This window comes from Thunnus albacares, chromosome 14 (genome assembly GCF_914725855.1).
Source record: "Thunnus albacares chromosome 14, fThuAlb1.1, whole genome shotgun sequence".
NCBI classification, from domain to species: domain Eukaryota; kingdom Metazoa; phylum Chordata; class Actinopteri; order Scombriformes; family Scombridae; genus Thunnus; species Thunnus albacares.
In genome coordinates, this window is record NC_058119.1 from 2,929,924 (window position 1) to 2,956,301 (window position 26,378).

Genomic DNA, 26,378 nt, shown 5'->3' on the forward strand with positions numbered 1-26,378 from the left:
GGACATCTGATTGATTAAATTCTCTCAGAAACATCTGCATACCCCTTTCAGCGACACCACCCCATAAAAAGGGCAGAGGATGTTGTTTGACACTGAAAACTTTTAAAGGGATGTTAATGAAGCGGGTCAACAGGCAGGAGTATGTGCAAAAAAGGGGATGTTTAACAAAAATATTAATTAAACAGGTAAAATGAACCCTGGCAAACTCAACAAATAACTCAAGCCAAAGCTATTCCCTACTCCATTCAGTTGACCAGTGACTGGCCTTTTACCTTCTCAGCCTCACCTAACTGGAACATACCATCTACTCAGGTTACACACACACAGAGCTATGTGTGTGTATGTGTAAACATAATTATACAGAATGTAATTTACTACAGAACAGTTTTATCCTTCTTACATTAACTTGACAGTGCCCAGTCACTCACTGCTTAGTGCAGCTAATGATGCGCACCTGTTGTCACTATCTTTTTTAAGCAGACGATCTGCCCTACCATCACAAGATTAAAAAATAATCACAGCAGGACTGAAACCCTTAAACAAAATATATTTGTGAAACACAAAATACTCAACTGAAACTGTATTCCATTATTTGTGCAACATGGCTGATAAATTAACAGAAACATTGGACTGAAATGAGTGACTTGAAACAAAAACACTAGTAATGTTGGGAATCAGGGCCTAGTGAAAAGTCAGAGGAGCAACCTTTTCACACTCCTGTGTGTGTTGTCCTAATTATTACACCCCAGTGTACATCTGTAGTTTTGTCAAGTAAGGACTTTATAGATTTCATTGAGGTTCAGCATCAGCCTAAATGTGCACATTTTCAGATTATTATATAACTACTTGAAAACAAATAATGTTAAAGGCCTCTCCTAAATCCCTGTTTACTGTATCAATCAGAGTTAAATTAAGCAGTGTATTTTATTTCCTTTTTGGTGCTAATGTATACAGTATGTATGTGCTAGGTATATATTTTTAGAAACAGTTGCTGATTGTCATCGTAGTGAAAAGGTGTTATTATACAAACACAGAAACATCTATAAAGATTACCAAATGATTCAGTCTACATCCTGTGATACGTAGATTGTGATAACAATCTAACCCAAGCTGGTGCTTTCAATTAAATCCAATTACCTCTGGATATGTGGCCCAGTATGAGTTCATGTAGCACTTACTCACACTTAAATGTTAACACTGCTACTATAGACCGTAAATGCCGACGTCATACTTTTAATCAGCCAATCCACCAATTCTATATATTGCAGAGGCAGTGTGTAGAATTTAGTGGCATCTAGCGGAACAAACTTGGCAGAAATGGAATATAATATTCATAAGTATGTTTTAATTAGTTTATAATCACCTAAAAATAAGAATTGTTTTATTGTTGTTACCTCAGAATGAGCCCTTTATATCTACATAGGGAGCTGGTCCCCATCCACAGAGCCTGCCATGTTGCACTGCCATGTTTCTACAGTAGCCCAGAATGGACAAACAAAACACTGGCTCTAAAGATGGCCTTTTGCATTTTACGTGAGTTTTTGCTTCCACTTTAGGTTCTACACACTTGGAAGGGCAGGAAGACAGGTGTTCAGTTGGTTGCAATCTGCAACCTCACAGCTAGATGCCACTAAATCCTACACACTAGTCCTTTAAGATCAGTTTAATAGTAAACAGCTAATGTTTTCTATAGCTGAAGTCTGAGAAAATGACCCAGAGAATGTCACAGTGATGCCATGAGGGTTATCTCAACTTAAGTTTGGAGACTACAAATTTTCTAATATAAAGTCTGTGTTACAAACTGAGGGTGTGAAGTTTTAAAGACATGGCAGTTTACCATGCAGGGAGGGTCTAATGATTTGCATTATGGGAAATGTAGGATCCAGGGTACTTAAAATGACAGACTGACGAATGTCCAGCTGGTTTGAAACCTACACCTTCTAATGTGTCTTAACACAGCTCAACGAGTATCTCTCTCTGTCTTTTGCTTCAACTAGCAACGGGCAAAATAAAGATGCTGAGCCAGAGCAATTAGGAAACTTTATATGACCCTTGTACTTCTATGGGTATTAAAAGACAGGTGACTTTCACCCAGGGAGTTATTTCCAGAGAGGAAAAGCACTAAATGCCTTGGTGGCATGCAGTGCCGGCCTCTGCTTCCCAGCTCTTTTTAGAGAGGTTGTTACCAAGCCGGAGCGTGTGTTTGTGTGAGTGTAAGGGGGTGTGTGGGTCAGGGAGGGGGTTGCCAGCCTGAATGAGGCTGTGCTTTTTATGTAGTAGCTGGCTATTCAACCCTACTCCCTTTATAGAACTATGGAACTGATCTTTGAAGCCAAAGCTATTAGATCTAGAGCCTGAAAAGATATGCTCTAGAGTAAGAACTACAGTGCAGTGTTTTTTGCAATGACAACGCTTTTGGAATTTGCTACAGCTCTGATTTGCACCTCTCACTTTCTCCATAGAAACAGCAGTTGAAGATTTTTGGTATTGCAGGCCATAGCATGAACTTATAATATCATGAAACCATTCAGGAGATTACTATATTGGGCAATCCAGTTCTTTATTGTAGCTATTCCATGGGTTGGGAAACTCACAAGAGACAGATAAAACAAAAATGGTCCAAATTGATGCAGCAGAGGTTGAGACATCCTGACTTTTACTCCCAAGTATGGATCAAGCTTCAAACACACTAGGTACCTCATTTCCTATAATACAATTTAATAACATGTTTCTCTCCCTTCTTCATAATGCCATCACAAAAGACTTCACATGGGAAGAACATTTTAAACCCCCCCCCCCCTTCCCAACCCACTCTCCCCTACAACCACTGAACCAGTATAACTATGAAAGAGGCAGGATATTACAATCAATAACTTTTGAAATTAAGTAGCTTTTGACCACCTGCATGTCCTGCATGCTGGAATGCATGTAGAATATTTGATTCTACACTGCGGATTCTTTGATTCTTATTCCAATCAAATTTAAGATAGCACTAATTCAGTAAAAGAGAGAGATTAGACAAGATGTTGTTAATATTAAGTAGCATTTCGTCTGCATACAAAGAAAGGTGATGGTCAGTCTTAAAGACTAAAATGGCAGTGTGACATGTGTCTCTCAAACTTTACACCGCCAGTTCGTAATGCAGGCTTTCTGTGATAAATTTATAGTGTTCATGCCCAAGCTGAAATGACCCTGATGATGTCACAGTGATGTCATTCAGAGGGTTATCAGAGCCAAAGAAGACATTGCACAGCTGTTTTCACATGGTGTGTAGTACTCGCCATGAAGAGTAATTGAATGATTGAGGTGTAAAATCAGTGAAATGTGTCATATGCAAATTACGGCCGCAACAGACTAGTTATACTTGCATAGGGAAGGAGACTGGTCAGCCTTATTATTCACACATTTCAGTGGGAGTTGATACAAAGGCAGAGGTTTGTCTTTCCCTCTGTTCCTCCTCAGGAATGGCAGGGGCATAAGTTCAGTTTTTTTTTTTTTTCATTTTACAGTGAAGTGTGAAACAGTCCATTGTGCCATGGAGACACTGGTAGCTGGTAAATACATTGGCTTTATCGGTCAAACAAACATTGCCTTGTTGTTTCCCATTGAGCAAAATATCAATCTGCTTTCAGGTATTTGGGTACCAACTCCCCACTGGTTCCTTTGTCCACCATTACAGCAGGGCCTAGTCTCCAACCTGCAGCAGAGATTTACAAGAGTTTGACTTCAGTCTGAGGGTTTATTGTGAACTACTGGCTGTCTGAACAGCTTTCAACACTGTAGCCTCCTGCTCCCGGAGTCTTTTCACTGCATTGCATTAATTCTTTTTTATTCATCACTATCTCTCTTTGTCTGTCATCTATTCATCTGCTTCTTTATTAGTTAATTTATTCTCTTTTCAGTTTTATTCAAGACACTTATTGATTGGAGGGCATGAGTTGACGTTAATATTAATGCAATAATTCTTTTTACCATCAGATTTTTAATTTCAGCCTTTTTCCAGTATGCACTTGTTTCAGTTTAATTTTCTTGTAAAATATTGTGTTGAATAAGGTATATAAATACGAGTATGACTGGAGGTGCTTTTGAGTTGTGTGAGATACAATTACTGCTCATGCTGCTGATTTGGATGCAGCTAAAATGCACTTGCTTCATTTTGAATCTCAAAAAAAAGAAAAATTATAATGAGATTTTATTTATTAATTTATTTATTAAACAAAAGTATGTCTTTTTCTTAATTTTCTGCCCTCTTCCATAACAAAATGTACCTGATTCGTTTAGCACAAATAATTTGGCTGCTAACGCTGACACTGAGGAAAAATAATGCATGATTAAAAGATCGCAATGTACTTGCCAATCACACACATACACAAAACATGATAAAATTATAGTTATAAGTTCTGAATAAGAGATTAAACAATGCAAACATTAAAAAAAAAACAGGCACCTAACAAATACGAACCCAAGTATGAAATGTGTTTGAAATAAAAAGGTATTGAATCTGACCAGGCTTATATCAGCCTCCCATGTGAAAATATTGAACACTCAGAATATATATATATATATATGTATGTATGTATGTATGTATATATATATATATATATATATATATATATTTAGCTTTTAAGATTTTTTAAATAGTTAAGGAGACATCTTTGAAAAATTAGGGAACAAAGAGTTAATTATTTCAAAGATTTTAATTATTTCAAACATTGATGGGGCAATTTGAGACACAGGACATCTGAGAAGACATTACAGTACATGTGGAACAGAATTGATACTTTATGTAAATGTATCATTGAAAAAGATGGAAAGTAAACTATTGTTTGAAACTGATCTGAGAGGCTGGTGCTTGCATATAGTTGAAAAGCTGCTTTTATCACAACTAACAGGGGTTTTACTGAATTTTGAGCTGCTTTGTGGATCAGTAGCGTGACAAAAATACCAACAGATCCTAACATTTCAGAAAAGTTCAAGAGACAGTATGACTATCTCACGATGAAACCTGCTACTCTGCAAGAGAAATGTCACTGATGATTACCTGTGAATAATAGGGTAACACAGGAAATCAAGTCGAACTGAAACCCAAGAAACATGTTTGTAATATATTTGTTTATGATTATTTAAATGATTATTATTAAAATGCCTGAATAAAATGACTCATGTTTTCCCCATCTTCTTTCTTTTATTCTCTACATTCTCCTCACATCAGCTATACCTCTGACAGATTGTCCCCCGGGTTATAAGAGAATCAACAGCTCTCATTGCCAAGGTAAGATGTGCTTTTTTGGTACTCAAACATGCTGCATTTTGGCCAATAATGTAGAGTCTTTCTGCATGTATGTACCATACACACATGTAACAGTACTGATGTCTGATTGTAGAACAAAGGTAATAGTCTGAGTTCAGTCAGTCAGCTGATGAACTCATAACACAACTAACAGAGACTATAATGCCCCATTTACACTTAGCCACTTCATGCATCTTCGGTGGATCTGATAGCTTCCTGAAAAAGTTTTTTAAAAAGCCAAGAAGTATAACAGATGCAGGATAATCTGATTGAGAAATTGGCAGTTACAATACAGCTTCTGGTGCATTACCACCACCCTCTGGGCTGGAATGGGGCTTACCCCAAGTCAGATTTGTGAGAGAAGCATATTCATTAAATTACATCTGGATTTTATCTAGATATGAGACACTTGAAATGACAAGTATAAATGGGGCCTAAATTATCTGTGCCCAAAATTGCAGGTGCTTTAGCCCGTGTAAACTATTTGAATATGTCAAGGAGAACATGCCGGCATTCTTCATCTGGCTTGGAGCAGTGGTTACAAGTTGAAAGTAAGCAACAGGGATATGACAGACATGTATGCAATTTAAATTAGGTTGCTGTTATGCAGGGTTAGTGCTAATCTGAGGCTTAATTTGAACACATGTCATGTCCATCAAACAGGTGGGCCAATCTGTGGGACATTTCTTGGGTAGTAACAGTCTAATAAGCAGACATGTTCTTTATATGAACTCACTCTAGTGTAAGCAGTGAAGAAGCTTTGGAACAAAACACCAGGACTGAAGCTTCACTTAAAAGAAGCATTTTGTGCTCTCAATTGCTTAATGGCAGAAGGCCATGGAATAAGCTTCTTACTGCAAAACTCAGCTGGGCATAGTCCATCTACTCATGAAGATCATGTGACTAAAAGCTCCAGATCAGCTACTAAATGGACCTTGAGGGGAGAGTGTTTTGTTAACTGTTGTTTCCAAGGTCATGAATGAACTTTGAAGCTCAGTATTTTTATGTTGTGTACAAGTGGGAAACAGAAGTCACCGGCCGCAATGATTTGTGGTTCCTTACAGTACCAATAGAGGGCGCTGGACTCACCTTTACCACCAGCAATGGTGGCTTGGTGCCATGTTATCCATGGTGTTCGCCAGCTCTGTGGCTGGAAGCAGAAGGGCTCTGACAGGGGAGAGAGGGTCTGCTGCCGATACGGACTGCTGCCAGACGTGTGTGTGTGTGTGTGTGTGTGTGTGTGGAGCCCTAGACTTGGCTATCCCTCAGGAGGTGCTGGGACTCACTATAATTCACCACATCCTTTTCTTCTTATTTATTATTATTATCGTTTTTCTTACAGCCCCCTCCTTTCTTTTAGTCTTGGAACGACAGTATGTCCAGTTGGATCTGCATTCTGTTTGGTTTGGAATTCGGTGTTTATGTTTTTTTTAAAGCACATTTAGAACTTTTTATTTTTGTAATGAATGAGTTTAAGTTTAGTTTTTATTTTGTAGTTTTTTGTACAATCATAAGTTCAAAGCATTTTCAAAACACTGTTAGTCAAGGTCAGTTAAAGTCAACAGTCTGGTTTGAAATGAGCCATTCACAGTCTTATTATGTCTGACACTCTGAAACTTCACTTTTATGTGAAGTATGTGATGACTTTTTATGATACAAGTGAGGTTTGATTGGAATTTTTTTATTTCAGGATGGGGATAGGTTTGGGGTAGACATACTCTTGCCTAAAATTTCTACATAAAATAACACATTTTTATAAACGTAGTGTTAAAGAATAAACTGACAGGAAAATAACAATATGTCTAATGATATATGGGATTCTAATATGGCCCATCCCTCAGACATCAATTGAAAAATTATAAGTTAACATATAAAAGTACTTCTCTTTCAGGTACCCTACTTAAGTGACCTTTATACTCCAAACTGTCCAAGCAAGGGTTGACCTACCTGGAGATCATGCCCAGTGCATGTAATATGTGTTGTTTTGTGAAAAATGGTTGATGAAGAATGAGTGATAACTGGCTGTTCACAGTGCAGATGATGTGACGTACTTCTGACGCACATCCCATGCTCTCATCTTGTGTACCCAGTTTTTCCTGTCCTATGCTGTAAACTTACAAAAGCTTGTATGGTAATAAAAGTGACTTGGATTTTAGTAACAGGATAATGTGGACAACCTAACTAATAAAAGACCAACCAAGTAGGCTGTCAACAGCCTATTAAAACATACTGGTTGAAAAGCTTGTGCTCCCTTTCACCTATAAACTGGATGTCATGGTGGGATACAGACATGAGTCACAGTCTGTGATATGGGCCAAGTCTGTTCTCACTGAAGGAATTTGACTTTCTAAAACTCAACACATTTCATAGTTGAGTTTCAAAACATCAAAAGTGAGCTGGGATAGGACAAAAAAATATTTCTGCAACATTTGACATACTAGAGGCGTTACTGTAGGGATGACATTGTTGTTCTGTCAGTTGGGCCACCACTTTGGTCCAGACTGATTTATTTCACCAACTACTGGATGAATTGCTGTGTAAGTTGGGGCATATATTTATGGTGCAGAGATGATAAATCTCAATGACTTTGGTGATCTCCAGACTTTTCCTCTAGAGCCACAATGATGTTGGTATGTGGTTTAGAGTGAGATGTCTTAACTATTGGATGGATTACAATGACATTTGGTACAGACATTCATGTTCCCCTCAGGATGAATTGTAATATCTTTAGTGGTCCCATAACTTTTCATCCAGCACCATTATCAGGTTCAAATTTCTGTATGACAAATAACTGCAAAATTGTTAGCACTCCCATCAGCCTCAGCTGCACTTTCATTAAATGTTAGCATGCTAATGTTCTAAACTTATGGTGAACTGATGGTGAACTGTGGGTTCATCACAATGAGTGACCCCTTTTCACATTACACATAGTCATTTGTTACATTGGTAATATAAAAATATATATTATTGCAGCTTTAAAGGATGAGGCTGGCATTATTCTCTTTTTTTCCTATTGTCAATAAATCCCATGAAAAGGCCAAAACCATCAATGCTTTAGTCTTTCTCTCAATACTTTCTGACTTCCAACTTACTACTTAAGACATAAATCTTTCTATATTGTTTCATTTTAAGAAAAGGTTCAGCAATTTCCTAAAACAGCTGGCCGCTGTGGTTTTTAGCCGTTAGTCAGGAGGTAATAGGGTATTTGGTGCTCTAGTGAGTATTGCTGGCAGTAGGACGTGTATGAATCAAAATAAACGACATTGTGTGTGTTCATGTTAATGAAGGAACATGAGCTCTATGGCACACAGGAATAAGATATATCAGGCTTTGATAGACACACATTATGTGTTAGCAGATCAATTCATTGTTGATATCTGTCTTTTCATGAGATTTGTTGACAGTATTGCTACTTATTCTTTAAAGTCATGGCTACATCTTCTATATGTTGATTTAATTGTTAGAATGCACATACATGACGTGGATGTACCCAAAACCCACGTTTTATGCTGATGTTGAATGGTAAGCAGAAATTCTGCTGCTTGTCTTTGCTGATACTGCAAACCACTAAGGGCAGTTTTTCTGTTAGCTTCCTTCTCTAACTTAACATGCTTTGTAAGCTCTTGCCTTATTTCTTGGACTAATATTGATAAATGGTCCAAGTATGTTCAGAGTTAACCCTTAAATTGGCAAAAAGTAATTTTTTTTTTTTTACCATTCAGTAACCCGTAATGACCATGATGTATCTGTCAGGGTTTATAGGTGTATTGATCAAAACCAGTGCCGAGATTTCTGGAATTTCTTTGTTTTTAAGACTGAAAAGCAAACAACAAAAAGCACCATTATTCCAGTTGAATGGTAAAACATCACGTGTTCTGTTGGATCTTTGCTCTCTGTTGTTAAAATGTTGTTTGTGTCATTGACAAAACAATCTAAACTCAAGGTCAACTACATGCCTGTTCACACAGTATCACACAGTCTTCAGTCTTAATCATGTCAACTGTAGATCTTTAAACTTTCCTTTGGGAAATGAAATACTGAAAGTTGTCAGGAGGTTGTGTTGCAGCAGATGTCAGTTCATGGTCAATAGCCACAGGAAACAAGCAGTCTCTCCATCTGAAGTCCTGCTCAATAGCAAAAGTCAAACACCCCAAGGTCCTTAATGATTTTAGGCCAGTTGACCTTACATCCCAAGTAATGAAATGCTTTGAGGTACTAGTGAAAGAAGAGTTTGTGTCAAAATCCCTAATCTCCTGGATTTACATTACATACCACTGTCAAGGGCCAGGTGGTGTAGAGAGTTGAGACTTCCTACCATTGTGCAAAAGTGAAACCAAAATATCTCCTTTCCGGGAGCTGCCATCTTGCTTGTGTGATGTCATTTGGAGCCAGAGTCTGCGCAATAGAGTCGTGTGGCGGGATGACAGCCTGACAGAGGTTTGAGAGCGGCTGTTAATCATGAAGTCACACCCCTTCTTATATTGTCAAATAACTAATTAAAAACAAACGTATCAGAAAAATGGGCACTTTGATAAACATCAGCATGATAAGAACGACCTAATATGAAATCCGTCTTTGGGAAAAATGTATTTGACGTGGACTTTTTAGTTTGGCTCATGTTCCATCTGCTAACATGGAGGGGACGGGGTTTATGACCTATATTGCAGCCAGACACCAGTGGGCAATGAAGATGTTTTGGCTTCACTTTTGGGGAGCTGTCATGATGTCCATCTTTATATACAGTCAATGGTTGAGACATATAAGTATCTAGGAACTGTCATTGACAGCAAATTGTGCTTTGACACAAATACTGATGTCTTATGTGAGAAGGTTCAACAACACTTGTTTTGCTTGAGGAAACTGAGGTCCTTCAGTGTTGACAAGACACTAATGACCATGTTTTAAAAACCTTTTATTCAGTCAGTATTGTGTTTTTCTATGTTTTGTTGGTTCTAAGTGTGAAAAGTAAAAACGCTCTTAGCCAGATCGTGAAGCACTGTGGGAGGTTATAGGAGTCAGGCTGGTTTGACAAAATTATTCAAGAGACAAGCCCCGCAGAGAGCCCATGTCATCCTTCTTGATATTGACCACCCACTGCACTCAGTGTTCCAGACTCCCCTCAGGTACTCATTTCAAGATACAAAGGATTAAAATAAACAGACACAAGCACTCATTTGTTCCAACAGCTATTACCTTGTTAGATAGGTACTCGCACTTTGCTCTAGTAATGCTTTACTGTAATGCACTTTACTTTACCCCAGACTACAACCCATTGCAATGTGTGTTTGATTATGTCTTTTTTTTAACTTTGTATTGTTCTTTGTGCTGTCTATTGCTGTGTTGCTCTTGGCCTGCAAAACAGTTGCCCTCTAGGATCATAATAAAGTTGAAATGAAACTGAACTGAAATGTTCAGATGTGAGCAGAAACACACAGACCATAGAAAATCAACAACATTTGATATCATGTTCCAGCTTGGGTCCCAAACTGCCCTAAGGCTCCTGACAATTGTATGTTTACACCACCACAGTTTACACAGAAAATGTGCTTAAATGAACTTAAATGTCCGAAACAAAATTATTAAATTCAGCAGGCTTAAAGTGTGATATCAAATGTAACTTTCAATAAATTAGGCTTTGTTTTTTTTTTTTTAACTGGAATGAAACTGTAAAGCAGCACACACATCTGCTAAGGTGCACAATCCTCAAATTTTGTTGATTGACAATAGGAAATGATTAGAAATGTTTAACTTTCATATGGATCTGGGAATCCATATGAATCCTAGGATACAAGTGCTGATACATGTTCTTTGAAAAAGTAGTGAAAATGTCTGTGTCCCATCTCGCAATGTTAAGCAAAATCCTTTGAGAAATCCCTGAATTGATCATGCTTTTCCTTAATTCACTGATTCACAGATTTGGATGAGTGCCAGCTACAGGGCGTGTGTCCTAATGGGAACTGTCTGAACACCGTGGGCAGCTTCAGGTGCATGTGTAAACCTGGCTATGTCCCCGACCCCTCGCTCACCACATGCATATGTAAGTCCTGCAATCTAACATTTCTTTCTCTCATCACTTTCTTATTCATTATCATCCAAACCCAGAACATCCACCGGTGCAGTGCCAGACTGAGCAGAAATCCTATACTGACAGAAATTAATGCATTACATTTGCATGCTGGTTTCTGACGTACAGATTTGCTCATTCAAAAGCTTTCCTATATGAGTTTGATATTTTCCCATCACTTCATGACAGAAGACATGGGAAATATAAGTCTCATTATTTCCCCTGCCACCTGCGCCAAAGTACAAGCATAGCAAGGGCTGCTAGGAATGATGCAAGTGTGTGTTTGATGATATGCATATGAATACAGTGCATGTATGAAAGCATGATGTTTATTGTATAATCAGATTATCCCTCAAGCATGCACTCCAAGGCAGAATGTATAACTAAACTCAACATATCTCATGTCTGTCATATAAAAGGAGCAGGACAGATGTCACAATTGCTAAAGTGATCAGCGTTGAACATGATGTTGACCCTTCGTCTTGACATGCTGTGGGCACGTGTTCCCTGGTTCTGCAGTGCTGCAAGTTTCTGTGTGCACATGTGTTTGTGTGTGTGTGAGTGAGAGAGAGAGAGAGAGAGAGAGAGAGAGGGAGAAGAAGATGGAGAAAGTGTGAAGGGGTTGGGGACTGGGGTTGTGTCCTGGTTCTTTTTTATCTTGTGGCTAATGAAAGCCAAGTGTCCATTCATCAGCATCAGGGCTTAATTCAAGGGGCTCAGCAGAGGAGACTTGAAAAATTCATTATTGTTACTGCTGACTTCCAACAGCTGTGCAAACACACGTGCTCCAAGCACATAGCTCACCTGTAACTGAAAAGACCAGTGATTTACTTGTATCTTCTTTATATTCACTGTGACCAAATGTAGCTGAAGAGCAGGACCAATGAAGTTAACACAAAACAAATCGGATTCCTTTTGCCTTTTACTAAGCATGATGGACTTATCTGTGCTTCATGCGTCATCCATCCAATTTCATTTTTTTCATCAATCTATTTTCTCCCATTTGTTTGGGGCCAGGTCATGGTGGCAAAAGTCTAAGGCTGTTTCTTCTGCCCCAGTATAGCCTACTTTGCTGCACCAAGTTGTGAACATGGCCTCACAGCTGGGAATAACTGCGCTGACCCATGCTATTGTGGCCCTGCTTGATGGCAGGGCGGACCAGCCCCAACCTGTAACCATCCACTCCTTCAAACCACCAAACTGTTTGGCTGAACACATGTGTGGCTGTACTGGCAACATTTATAAAAGTCTTGCTGTGCTGAACTCTCAGCACCCTCGAGGCTTGTAACAGAATCTCTGTGGTTTGGAGTTTAGTTTAACCCTTGCGTTCCTTTTCATTCTTTCATACAGTATATATTAGTCATACGCAAACTGGCTCACATTCCAAACTTTGTACTGATAAACCATCAGGAGACTTTGTTGTGTAGCAGTTATAGTAAATTCATTTAAATATTTAAGAGGAAGTAGAACAAGAAGAAAAAGCCACAGTGAGTTATTAGACAAGGATCTAAAAACTTGCCAACACACAGCCAACATGTAAACAAGGTAAACACATTTTACCTGGCTGCCCAGTACAACCACAGTCTGACCTGCTGCCCACTGAGCAGCTCCACTGGAGCAGCTTGGGTGAAGGGTCTTTTTCAAGCACACCTCACTGGTGGTAATGAGGTTGGGACAAGCACTGCTTTTTCACTTGTCCCACCCAGATTTATCCTGCCAGTCCAGGAATTGAACTGCATTGTACAAGTGACGGAAGTCATTTGTAGAATTTAAAAAAAGAGAGCATAAGAGAAAAGTTTAAATCCTGCTTGAAGCATATGAAGACACACCAAGTCTGACATTTTGAATGCTCTGGAGCAGGGTTTTTTTTTCGAGGAATTCTCTGTATTCATGTTTTTTCCCTAAATCCTGATCAGACAATGACTCCTTCATGATGAAAAGCATAGTCACTGCATGATTCTGCAACCACCATGCTGTTTTTTGGCACAGCATTAAGACCAAGCACCAGCATTAAGAGCTTAATTCTTGTCTCATCAAACCACAGAAACATTTTCCTCATGCTCTCACAGTCCTTTAAGTGCAGTTTGGCAAACTCCAGGTTGGCTGTCATCTTCCTTTTACTCAGGAGTGGCTCCATCTACTCACTCTGCCATAAAGGCCAGACTGGCAGAGTGCTGCAGGGATAGTTTTCCTTCTGGCAGGTTGTATCATTTCTGCAGACGAACCCTGCAGTGAGTGGCCATTGAGTTCTTGGTTACCTGCCTGACCGAGCCTCTCCTTGCCTATTTACTCATTTTGGCCAGATGGCTTACTGTAGGAAGAGTCTTGGTGGTTTCAGACTTCTTCAGTTTCACAATAATGGAGTTTACTTTGCTCCTGGGAACTTTAAATGTGAAAGCATTTTTTATACCCTTTGCTGGGACTATGCCTTGACACAATTCCATTCTGGAGGTCTATGTCAAGTTCCTTGGACTTTTTTTTTTGATCTAACATACATTGTGAAGAGTGGGACGTTATGTGGAAATCATATAAATTATGTAGATATATGCCTTTCTAAGTCATAATGGACTCTAGACACCGATTATGAGGAGTCAGGAAGCATTAAAGGAATAGCTCAACATTTTGGGATAAATAACTATTTGCCTTCTTTCCAAGAGTCAGATGTGAAAATTGATACCACACTCATGTATGTGCATTTAGTATGGAGCTGGAGTCAGGGCATGGTAGCCTAGCTTAGCATAAAGACCTGAAGAAGGCGGAAACCACTAGCCTGTCTCTGTCCAAAGTGAAAAATAAGCCTGTCAGCACCTCTAAAGGTCACTAATTGACACATTGGATGTTGTGTGTTCAATCAGTACAGAAACAGAAATGTAAAAAAAACAATATGTGGTATAGGAACAGTTGTGTGCTGGAAGAGAGTGAATGGAGCTGGAGAGAGTCGATATTCTCATCTCACCCTCAAACAGAAAGTTAATTAGTATAACTATTCCTTTACGGCTCAAGTTAAAGTGTACTGGCCAATGGTTTGATTGTGTACCCATTCACTTAACATATATAACGAAGGGACTTGAGAATCCTTTCTGTCTGTTTTGACAGCATCAATACAGCACTTAAACTTCCCACTTGACTGAATTTTAGCTGAATTAGCTGAAGCCTTAAAGTTTCAGTCGGCTTTTTACAACAGTCCTGGTGTTTTGAAATCTGATTATTTGTTGGGGAAATAGGTCAAGTATTTAACCAGTAATTGAAATGATTTACTCCAGGTAACATTTCTGGCAAAAAGGAAAACTTGAACTGAGCATTCTTGGGTCCCCTTGGAGGTCATTATTTTGTCTCTGTTCCACTTAGAATTATTTCCAGTTAGCATTTGTTTGTGAAGATGTTTGATTACACAGTAAGACTTGGAAAACACAAGCTAAGGCAAACTCTCCTGCATGCCAGCGCTTGACTTTGATAGTGCATGAAGCATTGGCATGGAAACATAGATGGAAACATAGATGCCTTTCTAAAAACATGTAGTCTGCGCTTTGTTGTTTAAATGTGTTTCTGTGTTTAGCTTTAACTGTTTCAATATTGTTGTCCATGTCACCACAAAATGTGGTTACCTGACTTCTCACTGTAAAATATAGATTTTTATTAATGCACTCTGGTGTTGTTTTAGAAATATGTTTAGACTGTGGCAGAAGTTTGTGCAGGTGAGAAGGGAAGGTTGCTTTGGTGAAGGGGACCTCTTTATTTCTTCACTCTCTGTCCTCTCTTTCCCCCATGTATGTCTCCTACACTCTGGTGCACCACTTCCTACGCCTCCCCCCTCCTCCTCTCTGTCCTCCTCCTGCGCTCCTCTTCAGCCAACACGCCTGCCATCCAAGAGGAGAAGGGGGCTTGCTTCCGTTTGGTCAGCTCAGGGAGACAGTGTTTGCACCCAGTGTCTGCCCAGCTGAGCAAACAGCTCTGCTGCTGCAGTGTGGGCAAAGCCTGGGGCCCTCGTTGCGACAAATGTCCCCCTCCTGGAACAGGTAAGGTCCCCAGCCACATCAGACTTTTATCCTTTCTCAAAGAGAACTAAAGACCCCAAACTTTTTTTCTCATCATTTTGGAGAAAACATCATGCCAAACACCATACAACAATCCTGCAGTTTAATTTGACCTTGCAAATCAGTAGATGTTAATACCTCAATGCATCTCAGAGGCACTGAGTTCTGCCCAGTGGGCCAGTGTTAACAAGCCACAGGCATAGGGAAACTGAGTACCATATTTCTAAAGTGTTATGCATGCTAGCACCATGACTCTAGAGATGGCAATGTCAATCTGTTGTTTTGTTGGTCAGTCCACCACTTTTGTCCAGACTGAAATATCTCAATACCTATATCTCAATAACTATTGCATCTATTGGATAGATTGGCATTAAATCTGATCTCCTGACTTTTTCCTAATCAAATTCACATTAGTGAGATGTTGAAAAAATTAACATCTTTGTTGGCACAAGGTTTTGTTCAGGCATTCATGGTTCCCAAAGAATGAACTCTAATGACTTTGGTGATCCCCTTATTTTCTTCTAGAGCCACAATGAGGTGGTTTGTGGTTTTGAGTGAAATATTTCAACATCTGTTTGATAGATTGCAATTAAATGTAGTTCACACATCTATCCTCAGGATGAATTGTAATAAACTTCCCATCTTTTCATCTAGCGCCACCATCAGGTCCAAATTTTTATTTGTCCAGCACTTTGGTTTACGACCAAATACCTGCAACAGTAATGATATTCCCATCAGCATCAGCTGTACTTTGTGTTTAGTGCTCATTAGCAAATGTTAGCATGCTAACATGCTAAACTATCATGTTCAACATTATGCCTGCTAAGCACCCGCATGGTAGATTTGTCGTTGTGGGCATGTTTGCATGCTGACATTAGCATTTAGCTCAAAGCACAGCCCAACATAGCCGCTAGCATGGCTGTAGACTCTTGTTACAAAACATTGGAGTCTATTGTTAAAGTGGGGTTAGGTATACTAAGCAGCACTCTTTCACTAGAAGCTTACCATGTTCATACCACTGCCATCCAGAGTGTATTTTGATGAAAGATTACTGTAATAGTAGTAGCACTCTGGACTATGGAGACAGGTGTCCTTATATATATGAAAATAATTGGAGGCAGAGGTGAAGCCCAACATTTCTTGCTGGATGAACAACCCAATTTTCTTTTTAATGAGTTACAACAGCCAATTAGTGCTGCCTTAAACATCCACAGTGCCACATGTTGCTCATCTGTTGCTGTGTATGTTTGAGATTGGTTGGTTATTAGCTCTGCCAGTCAAAACTCTGTGGCAGGCTGACCATTGCATGACGAATTGACATCCCAAACTAAACAAACCAGCTATAAACATATTTTAGATAACTAGTGCTGTGTAACCTGTAATATAATGTAAAGTCTATTACAGTGGTGCATTTTTTTAAAAAGCAAGGCCACATGAAATTACTGCTTTTGTGAATGAATTTTGGTATGATTCATCATCAGCAAAATGTTCTGTTTTTGGGGATTATACTGTTATAACTAATGACAGAGCCTGTCAGTAAATATTTAGAAGAGAAGAGAAGAGTTATTTTAAACTGAATGTGAATTTGATCAGAATTATGGAAGGGCACAACATAGACCTCAACATATTCAGAATAAGAGGGTTTCACTGTAGGGTTTCTCTCATAATGAGAACTCACAACTTCTTGAAATATTATGTGTTTCAAACCTGATGAACTTTTAGTTTAACAAAATTTGAACTGGGGCAGTATTATGTAACAATAAACTTTGAAACATGGAAGTAGAAAGCCTTCGGCAATATAAATTTATGCACTTGCACTTGTGCAAGAGACCTCTTAATGAAGGCATTTGCATGTATTTAAATACATATCTATATTGTATTAAAACATTCTGTTTCCAGCACTATTTATTACAAAACAACTTGATCTTTCAGGACTCTGCACATGAATAAAAGACAGGAAAGTACAAAAAAACCCAAAAAACTTGTGTCCCATTCTTTTATCTCTAATACTTTCTGTCTGCATGGGTTTCACAGCTTGGCTAATTAGTTGCTTTTAGAGTTACTTTAAGATTACATTAGCAAAGCCTTTTGCAGTAGTTGCAACCATCCACTTTTGCCACTTTCCTGTTTATCTTTATTTTATTTCCACAGATTTCATAATGTCAGGGCAGTTAGGCACTTATTGTTAGTTTTGGGCAGTTGCAGTTTGTTACATCTCTAAGAGTCCTGTGTATTGTAAATGATGTATTTGAAATGGTTTGGTCGTGGAATGCACATGGCTCCTTTAAAACTTATGTTTTGTCAGCAATATGTTTGGTGATGATGTGTGTGGAGATTTAGGTGGAATACATGGTTTACAGTTTGACTTTCTCTTCGTCAGATTGTCAGTTTGTTGGTGAGTAAAGTTCATTACTCAGTTAAAGTTAAACTTGTTCTCTGTCAGAACTTCTGACTTCTTGTCAAGTTCATCTCTATTCATATGTTCAGTAATCTTCTTTATTACTTCAAATGATCTAAATAGTGCTAATAAGATAACTTGTCAGTCAATATAAATCTATGTGATGGTAAGTCATACAATGCTCCTTGTGCCCTTTGACCTTTTATTTCCTTTACCAGTGTTACCAACGTCTCTCACTACTTGAATGAACTGCATATTGTTTTCCACACTAAGCACTGAGGATAGGGGGATGGGGGAAGGGGTTGCTGCTTCCTCATGCTTACAGTTACACAAAAATATTGTACCATTGCGGGTGATGAAACCAAGCCAAGCATTCCATTACGCAAGGGCATTTAGTCTTGGAACGAGCATAAGCCTTGTCTCTGTCAAAGCCTGAACTCTCTGCACTAACACATTCTTGGATGCCTTTTGAGATACTTTGAGTACAAGTGATTGTTTTTAGTTTAAACCTTTTTTTTTATTGTGGAATCAGTCATAAAATATGTTCATTATTACAAATTTGTCCTTGCTTTAGAGTTAGAGATATAACAAACAATCAAAAAGAAAAACGAAGAGGACAGAAAAAAACAAAAGACATGTATACAACAGTCCAGTTATCCCACCACCCTCCTCCCTACCCGGGACTTCACATCAATATTGTACAACTGATCAGTTTGAGCTATAAATGTATTGGAGAAGGGGATGCCAAATCCTGTTGAACTATATCAGTTTGTTTAATAGCGAGAACCGTATTCTTTCCAATTGAGAAAGTTTTACAATTTCTTACAGCCATAATTTGACAGGTGGGACCTCTGCCTTTTTCCAAAACATTAATATTAAGTATTTTTGCTATGATAAGTGCATAACATAGCTGTTGTTGTTGACATTTACTAAGCAGGGAAACTGATTGGAGACTTCAAGTACCACCAGAAGCAGGTCAGGTTCCATTAATGCAACATATCTGATAAAATTTGCAATATATTAGTCCAAAATGGAGTTAACTTAGGACAGTGAATATACTGAATAAACTGTGGAGAAGAGTGGCTTCTTCAATATGGTATTTGGGGATACATCTGGAAAGATTATGTGTGTAATGAAGACAGTACTTAAAGTTGTCGGAGCGTTTGTATATATTCTCTCACCATCTACCTCTGTACCCAGCCTATGTTCCTCGTGTGTTTTTATATTATATATAAAATGTTGTGTTTATATATACCCTGCACAGAGGGTGTGATTCTGAATAATGAGTTATAAAGATAATAGGTGTCTATTCCTGCTTCCCATCTTAAAGAATCCATCAAACTTTGCTGGTTCTATTTTCTCTAGAGTAGGTACGTATTTTTTAACATAATTCTTAACCTGCAAATATCTGAAGAAATTGTTTCTATGGAGACCATATTTGACCTGAAGGTGATTGAAGGAGACAAACAGGCAAACTCCCGTCTACAACCAGGTCTCAAACCTGCTGGATACTCAGATCTCTCCATTGTGTCAAACCTGAATCTAAAGTAGAAGGGACAAAACAGGCATTCCCTGCTATTGGTAGGAAAGTGGATATGAACTCAATTTCGAAATGGGATATAATCTGTTTCCAAGTGCTTATGGAAATTATGTTATTGTGGGTTGAATTATGAATTATGTTTGTCGGTGATAAGATCAGTGCACCTATCTGATAAGGGGTATATTCCTCTCTTTCCATTTTGATCCAGGTGGGGTAAGTAAAAGTATGACCTAGCCACTTAATAATAGTGCGAAGTGCACAGACCTAGCAATAAAGTTAAGAAATTTCCCCATCTAATTTTGATTTATAGGGGTGAACCTTATTAATTTTGTGAGCCTTATAGTCCCATAGAAATGGAACAATGATGGAGTCAAGTTTCTTAAAGAACTTCTTAGGTTAGAAAATTGAATTATTTTGAAATAGATAAGGAATTTGCGGCAGAAAAACTATTTTTATTCCATTGACCCCTCCCGCCTGGGAGATAGGAAGAGACTTCCAAACCTGAATGCTATTTTGCAACTTTGCCACAAGAGGGGGGAAGTTGGCTTTGTAAAGTGACTGGAAATCTGTCATTGTGATTTTGAAGGGAAAGTTTTGCGGTACTAAGGGGTCATGCAGTTTGATTTGCATTAGTTCAGTCTTAGACCAGTTAATCCTATAGCCCGAAAAACATTCCAAAATGAGAGATGGTGTCTAAGATAGCCCGGATAGAACATTGCGGTTTGGTTCTGTAAAATAGGATATCATTCGCGTATAGTCAGATTTTACTTATTGTATCTTTTGATTCTAGCACAAGGCCCATGGTAGAGGAGTTTTAGCCATTTTTCAAATTGTTTGCCAACACCATACCTTCTCAGGGTTGCAAAAAGATAAGACCATTCCAGTTGGTCAAAAGCCCTTTCTGTGTCGAGGGAGAGGACAGACAAATCATTTGTTTTCTGGCTCTTAGAGTGAAAGACGTCTTAGATTAAAGGAAGAGTGCCTGTTTGGTACGAAGCCTGTCTGGTTGGGATTGATAAGTTAACCAAATAAAGAGCTGAGTTTTACCCAGTATCTTTTGGTCATATGTCAAGAGTGATAATGATCTATAGGTACTTACTTCTTCTCTTTTTTCCCTGTTTAGTTATTTTTGTTTATAATGGCTTCCTTCAGAGTAGGGCACAGGGTACTGTCTAGGTTTGCTTGAGTTTACATTTTATAACAACCAATAACAGAATATGTAATCTTTAAAGAGAGCTGATTATTTAGCCTAAACAAAAAATGAACAAAAATATGTTAACATTGACTGGCTAAAAGTTATAACATTGCCCAGATCCTAGCCTACTTTACCAACAAGATCCAATCACTTGCAGCACTTGCAGCTTTGTCTGTCGTGGGATCCTCTGCATCTTCTTTGCCTGTGCCCAAATAAAGGTTGGCGAACTCCTGGGCTTTCCTCGCATCTGTAAACACAGTCCCTGTGTTTATAGAAGCAGAGAGTCACCCTCAGCTTCACTGGGTATAGCAGTCCATACTGAACTCCTGGCTTATCCCAAAGTATCCCTCTGGCTCTGTTAAATACTGCTCTGTATTTTGCGACCTCAGGAGTGGTCCTTCAGGGTCGCGGCTCTCTGGAGAATCGTTGTACCTTCAAATTAAGCTGTGTCTGATGGCTGTCCAAAACAGGAACATCATCAGCATATAGGTCAATTTTATGTCAGTTGTTATCTACTTCACATTCCCATGGTGTCTCAGTGATTGTAGAACAATGGAATACATCAGAAGACATAATAGACAGCTCTGCCAAATGTTCAATGTGAATGCTTTTAGATAAACAACTGAAATGCAAACTAATCCGCCACACTTGTTTTTAACACTAAAGCCCCCCAGTAATTTTAGGTTTATCAGTTGTGGTGCAGCTGAAGTTTGAGGGAGAATGCTTGGCTTGGAAACCCAAGTTGCTTTTTTTTGTTTGTTTGTTTGTTTGTTTTTTTGTTTTTTCCAGAAACTGGATTATTGTTGTATTATTGACTCTCCATGTGACTTAATTTAGTTTGTAGTTTTCTCTCTTTCAGTATCTCATTAATGTCTTTACCTTATCCCATGTAAGACTTCTGAAATATGCTCGTGTAAGGGTAGAGAGGTGGAAAAAATGTGGCACTTTGTAGCAAAAGGTGGAGTTTTGTTTGCTGCCGTGAACAAGTTATTAGTTCCATATAAAATATCCTCATCTTAGTTTCTTTATCAGGATTTTTGGAGGAATTGTCTCATATTGTTACTGAGATCAGAGCTGCAAAGTAAAGCAGGTTTAAGGTAGACCCACAAAATACAACGTGCAGTTAAAATATTGAGAGATTAATTCTAGAAAGTGTGCTACTGTTGTATTTCTCGCGAGGTTTTGGTCTAGTAGCAGTTTTTTGGAGTTTGTTATGAACTAGTTAGAAGTAGTATATCCAAAACCCTTGTAGTGTGTCCAACCTAAAGAAGCCATGTAGACCATGATCTCAGAGAAACTGTCACACCAGAAGTCTTTATAATAGATGTTAACGTGTTTACAATTGAAGAGTGTTTTTTTCTGCACTTCTAATTTTCAATTGTATCATAAACTCTTGTATTTTTTTGTTATGTAGCTAAGTTCAAAGAGATCTGTCCTGGTGGAATGGGCTACACTGTTCTACCAAATCCACCTGTCAATAAGCCAGTTTACCAGGAGCCCATTGATCCACTACCCCCCCAACCCCTGCCAACGCCAGAGAGACCAGTGGAGGCTTTTGGGAAAGCAGACGACATTATACCAGGTGAGTCTCTACAGTGCAACATCCCCAGTGCATGTTTAGTTTGGCAGAAAGAAGCTGTGTGTAATATTCTTCGTTTTATGTAACTTATAACTTGTTGATTTGGTTTAGTATTGTACAGTGAATTGGTGAAATTGCATTAGCTGACCTACACCAAAAGTACATTCGACCTTACAATTAAACAAGGAACTATATTATGATTAAGCTCCTAAAACTCAATAAACATAAAGAAGCAACAGAATAGTCTTTTAACTAATTCTTTGGATTGTTTTCATTACTGATTCATATGTTGATTCATGAAAAAAAAAACCAACAATCAAATCTAAAAGACTACAAAATGAAATAATTACAGAATGAGCTCTGGAAAACTGTTGGAAATCACAATTTCTATGAGTCCAATGTGATTTTCAAATGGCTTGTTTTGTCTGACCAACAACAGCCAAAGATAATAAATTACAAAACAAATGAGAAAGTGCTTCTTGGATCTGACAGCTATATATCACAAAACAGGTTCTCCTGATGCACAAGTAGGCAATCAGTGTCTACAAATAAGGAGAATAAATTTGCCAAAAAGTCAAGGAACACTGCTTCGTCAAGGTACAAAAGGAAGACTGATGTGTTGTCGATAATCATCCAGCCACTATAGTCGCTACATGATTTAAAAAAAACTGTACACTATAGGCTTTTTAACTTTTCTACCATGACGAAGCAATGTACCTTGACTTTTTGGATATTCATTGGTTAATCAATCAAGTCATTCATTTTTGCTTGATAAAGGATCTAATTGATTTTGCTCAGTGCACACCAAATGTAAAAGACAAAACCATACACTTCTTTGTGTTCTATTTGATTTTATTTTTGTACATCTGGTCAACAATGGAGGCTCCATGCTCCAGTAGCCATGATGATTGTTTGCTGTACATGCTTCTAAGCTAATTAAATTTACAGCAAAGGACATTACTAGGTTCACTCAGTCTGGGCGAGGGACAAGAGAGTGGTGAATTTCACTGTGTCTTGAGCTAGGATAATGTTTTTATTTGTTTGACACCAAAATTTCAGAAGAAACAACACTCCAACCCAAAGTGTTTTGTGCAAATAGAAATAGAAACACAATGATTTAACTACCTGATTGATTTTGTGTGAATATCTCACACATCAATTTGGACTTTATGTAGAAACACCTTTAAACCATTTATTGATTATCAAATAATTTATGATCAGTTAATTAATCACTTAAGCAATAGTCAGTTTCCATTGTGTGTTGTGTTTGAACGAGTGGATGGAGTTAATTTATGTCCACCACCTTCAAACCAGCCTGCAACTTGCCCCTTAAGTGGTAAAATACAGTCTAATTCTGTCTATTGCAGAATTTATCCTGCAAGAGTTAGATTTTGGAGATATTAAGGCATCAATATTTTGCATTGTAGCATGCTTTTAAGTGTCTGAACTCAATGTACTGTCAAAGAAATTAATATTTTTGAAGGATTGCTGTAGGCAATGCAGAGGGAGAAATGCTTTTTTGCTCTCCTTTTAATAAATGATGAATAAGTAACAAGTATCAAACAGTGTAACAAATTACCCCCAGTTTCTCTTGTTTGAAGTGTGGTTGTAATTTATCAGCCTCACATTGCCAGTGTCACACTAAAAATATCTACATTGTGGGATGAACAGCAATCTCACTTTTGCAAATTACAGCTCCAAAGTAGCACTACAAACCCTGATTTATGATCCCTCTTGCATGTGATTAAGAACCCAGATCTTAAAAGAAACATCCCTCTTGTGACATTTGTTTGTAGAGGACAAGGATTAAAGTGCTTTGGCTCACTTCACATTCCCTTCAAACACAGCCCAGCCCACATCCCTTCAAAAGAGGGAGAGAGGGGAGGGAGATGAACCTGGCTGTTGCTCTAGGAGGCAGAGAAAGGGAGAGGAGCTTCACCCTCTCCTGTTATTATTCAGGACATGCTTGGCAGCCACTAAGGGAAGGAGAAACTTTGCAACATCTTAGCCAAAGCCAGACACAGTCCAAATTACTGCTAAGCTTCTCTGGAGCAGAGTAGCATAGAGTTTTCCAGGCACACAGGACAGGCCTCAAAAAACAATCTGACAGAAATCCACCACCCAAAACCTGTGCAGATTAGTGTTTGGATACCACCAGAAAGTAATGTGGCGCCTGGCAGCCGTACACACTGGCATTTTGGCACAGCAGAAAGCCGTGCTGGGTGGGAGGAAGAGAGGAGGGATTTAAAAAAAAATCCTTCATGTTGTTATATTTCAGACCTAAGAATGTGGTCTCTGTTGTTTATGACCTTTTCACATCATGGAAACCTGGGCCTCTGAATGATTAAAGGGCGAAAAGGGTTTGCTTTAACAAAGGTGTCGTATTTATGAAATAAAAGTTGTTTGCATAGCTGAGATTAATTGCAAATGACTATGTCTTTGCATTCCATCTATTGATGATTTATGGAGGGCCATAATCAATGTTTTTTTTCTTGTGATCAAAGAATGATTGCTTTATGATTTTTTTAATTCCAAAAACTGTCTTTTTATGATTATTTTATAAAACTCCAACCAGCAGACATAAACTTTTCAGGTTTATACAGTAGTTATGGACATTAATGGGAAATCTCCACACAAAAACTGATAAAGTAGACCAATGTCAGCAACTAGGTTCAACCATGGGCCCCTTTTTTTCAGCACTGTTTATTTAGGGGCTGATGTTGTACAGGTGCAGTAAAAACACAGCCCAATATACTTTGTAATTAATAATTTGTAGGGCTGTAGTCTCCTGGTCAATTATTTGGTTGATATGCTCTCGTCTGACCAAAGTCTCATTGGTCATATAATCTCTGTGTCACTTTCAGAAGTAGAAAAGCAAGCGGAGCAGAGGAAAAGGTTAGCAGTAAGTTGTCAGTCTGGCAGTAAATGTACAGAACAGACTACAGTGTAACAGTTAATAAATGCTGCAGCTTCTGAAGACCAAGAAAAGTCACGTCTGTTGTTTCCTGTTAGCCTAGTTATTAAGGTAGCCTAATCTGAAGACACTAAACAGAGAAATTGAGAAGGGAGAAATGTGTGGGTGCTGAGCCCCCCACCCCCTGGCGACTAATAGATTAGTTGAAGATTATGGATGATTTCAGTCGACCAAGATTTTCTTTGGTTAACTACAGCCCTATTTATTTGTTTTTTTCTTGTTTATTTCTTTTAATTAATTCAAGAAACCCTGGATTTATAAAACAGTTGTAGGGTATCTGAGAGCAGATGTCATAATTTCCATTAGTGAGTGAGGGCTAATATGACAGCAGCTTTATGTTAATACTCATATGGCAAAAAATGACTCAAAAGCACGACTAGAAATGTAATTAATATCTCATCCACACACTATAAACAGTGTCTTGATTCATTTATGGTTGAAGCAAAATGCTGTTATTGACACAAATCTGTGTGAAAATTCAAATCAATTTCATTTTCTTTCATGAGATGAATAAACTGTGTTAACTTATTGTCTGGTTAGTAAGTAAGCTAGCTAGCTTTGCTGAATGACAGTTAGCAAGCTAGCTAACTGGGAGACCTATTGGGACTAACTAGTGCCAGCCTGTTCCCAGTTAGCTAGCATGTTAGCGGTTAGCTTGCCAGCTACAGTAGTTTGCCAACTAGCCCTGTGAGTAGTCATGTCATCACCAAGCCTCTGGCACATCCTTTCCTGAGCATGCGTGGGTGAACATAGCTGTGCCACTAGCTGTGCAGTGAGAAGCAAACACAGTGATGTCACAGCCATCATCAAAATCTTTAATGTTTATATACAGGTATATTGTTTGGAATAATAGAATGTAATGTGAAATCCACTGACAGAACAGTTAGAGTATATTATATTACACACATACACTTACATTTTTTCACACTATAAATCTTTTTTTTTCCTGTGGTTCAGTAGCAACAACTGCACCAGATCAGGTAGGTTGGACACATTCAAGAGTGAAAATGTAGAAGCAGTTTGCATGCACACAGACACTCCTCTCAGCCGCTGAGGAGTGGCAGAATCACCTTTGCATGAAGTCAGCAACATTGCTGCATGACTTTGAGCTGGTCAGCACTGAGCAGTCCATCAATATGTACTTTTTCAATGTGTATATGTATACGTAAGTACAAGTAAAATAGATGGAAATCCTTGACATTGTCACAAACAAATCCAGACAAAAGTCTGTGTTAAAGTGGCAAACACTTTTTGCTTTCTGGCTTCCCTGCTGAGCTTTTCATTCTTGCTCTGTTATTAAACTG

The 26,378-nt window shown here is 38.4% G+C and overlaps 1 protein-coding gene across 6 annotated transcripts in view; it reads left to right on the forward strand.

Annotated features, from left to right (window-relative positions):
- The window catches only part of ltbp1 (latent transforming growth factor beta binding protein 1), a 153,853-nt gene that overhangs the window by 83,406 nt on the left and 44,069 nt on the right, over nucleotides 1-26,378 (forward strand). For 4 of the 6 annotated variants that reach the window (XM_044372810.1, XM_044372805.1, XM_044372806.1 and 1 more), the window contains 5 exons: nucleotides 5,213-5,272; nucleotides 11,205-11,327; nucleotides 15,203-15,370; nucleotides 21,936-22,103; nucleotides 26,032-26,054. In XM_044372810.1, the coding sequence (XP_044228745.1) occupies nucleotides 5,213-5,272; nucleotides 11,205-11,327; nucleotides 15,203-15,370; nucleotides 21,936-22,103; nucleotides 26,032-26,054 (542 nt within the window). The remainder of the gene's footprint in view (nucleotides 1-5,212; nucleotides 5,273-11,204; nucleotides 11,328-15,202; nucleotides 15,371-21,935; nucleotides 22,104-26,031; nucleotides 26,055-26,378) is intronic. The other 2 variants (XM_044372808.1, XM_044372809.1) reach the window with 2 other exon arrangements.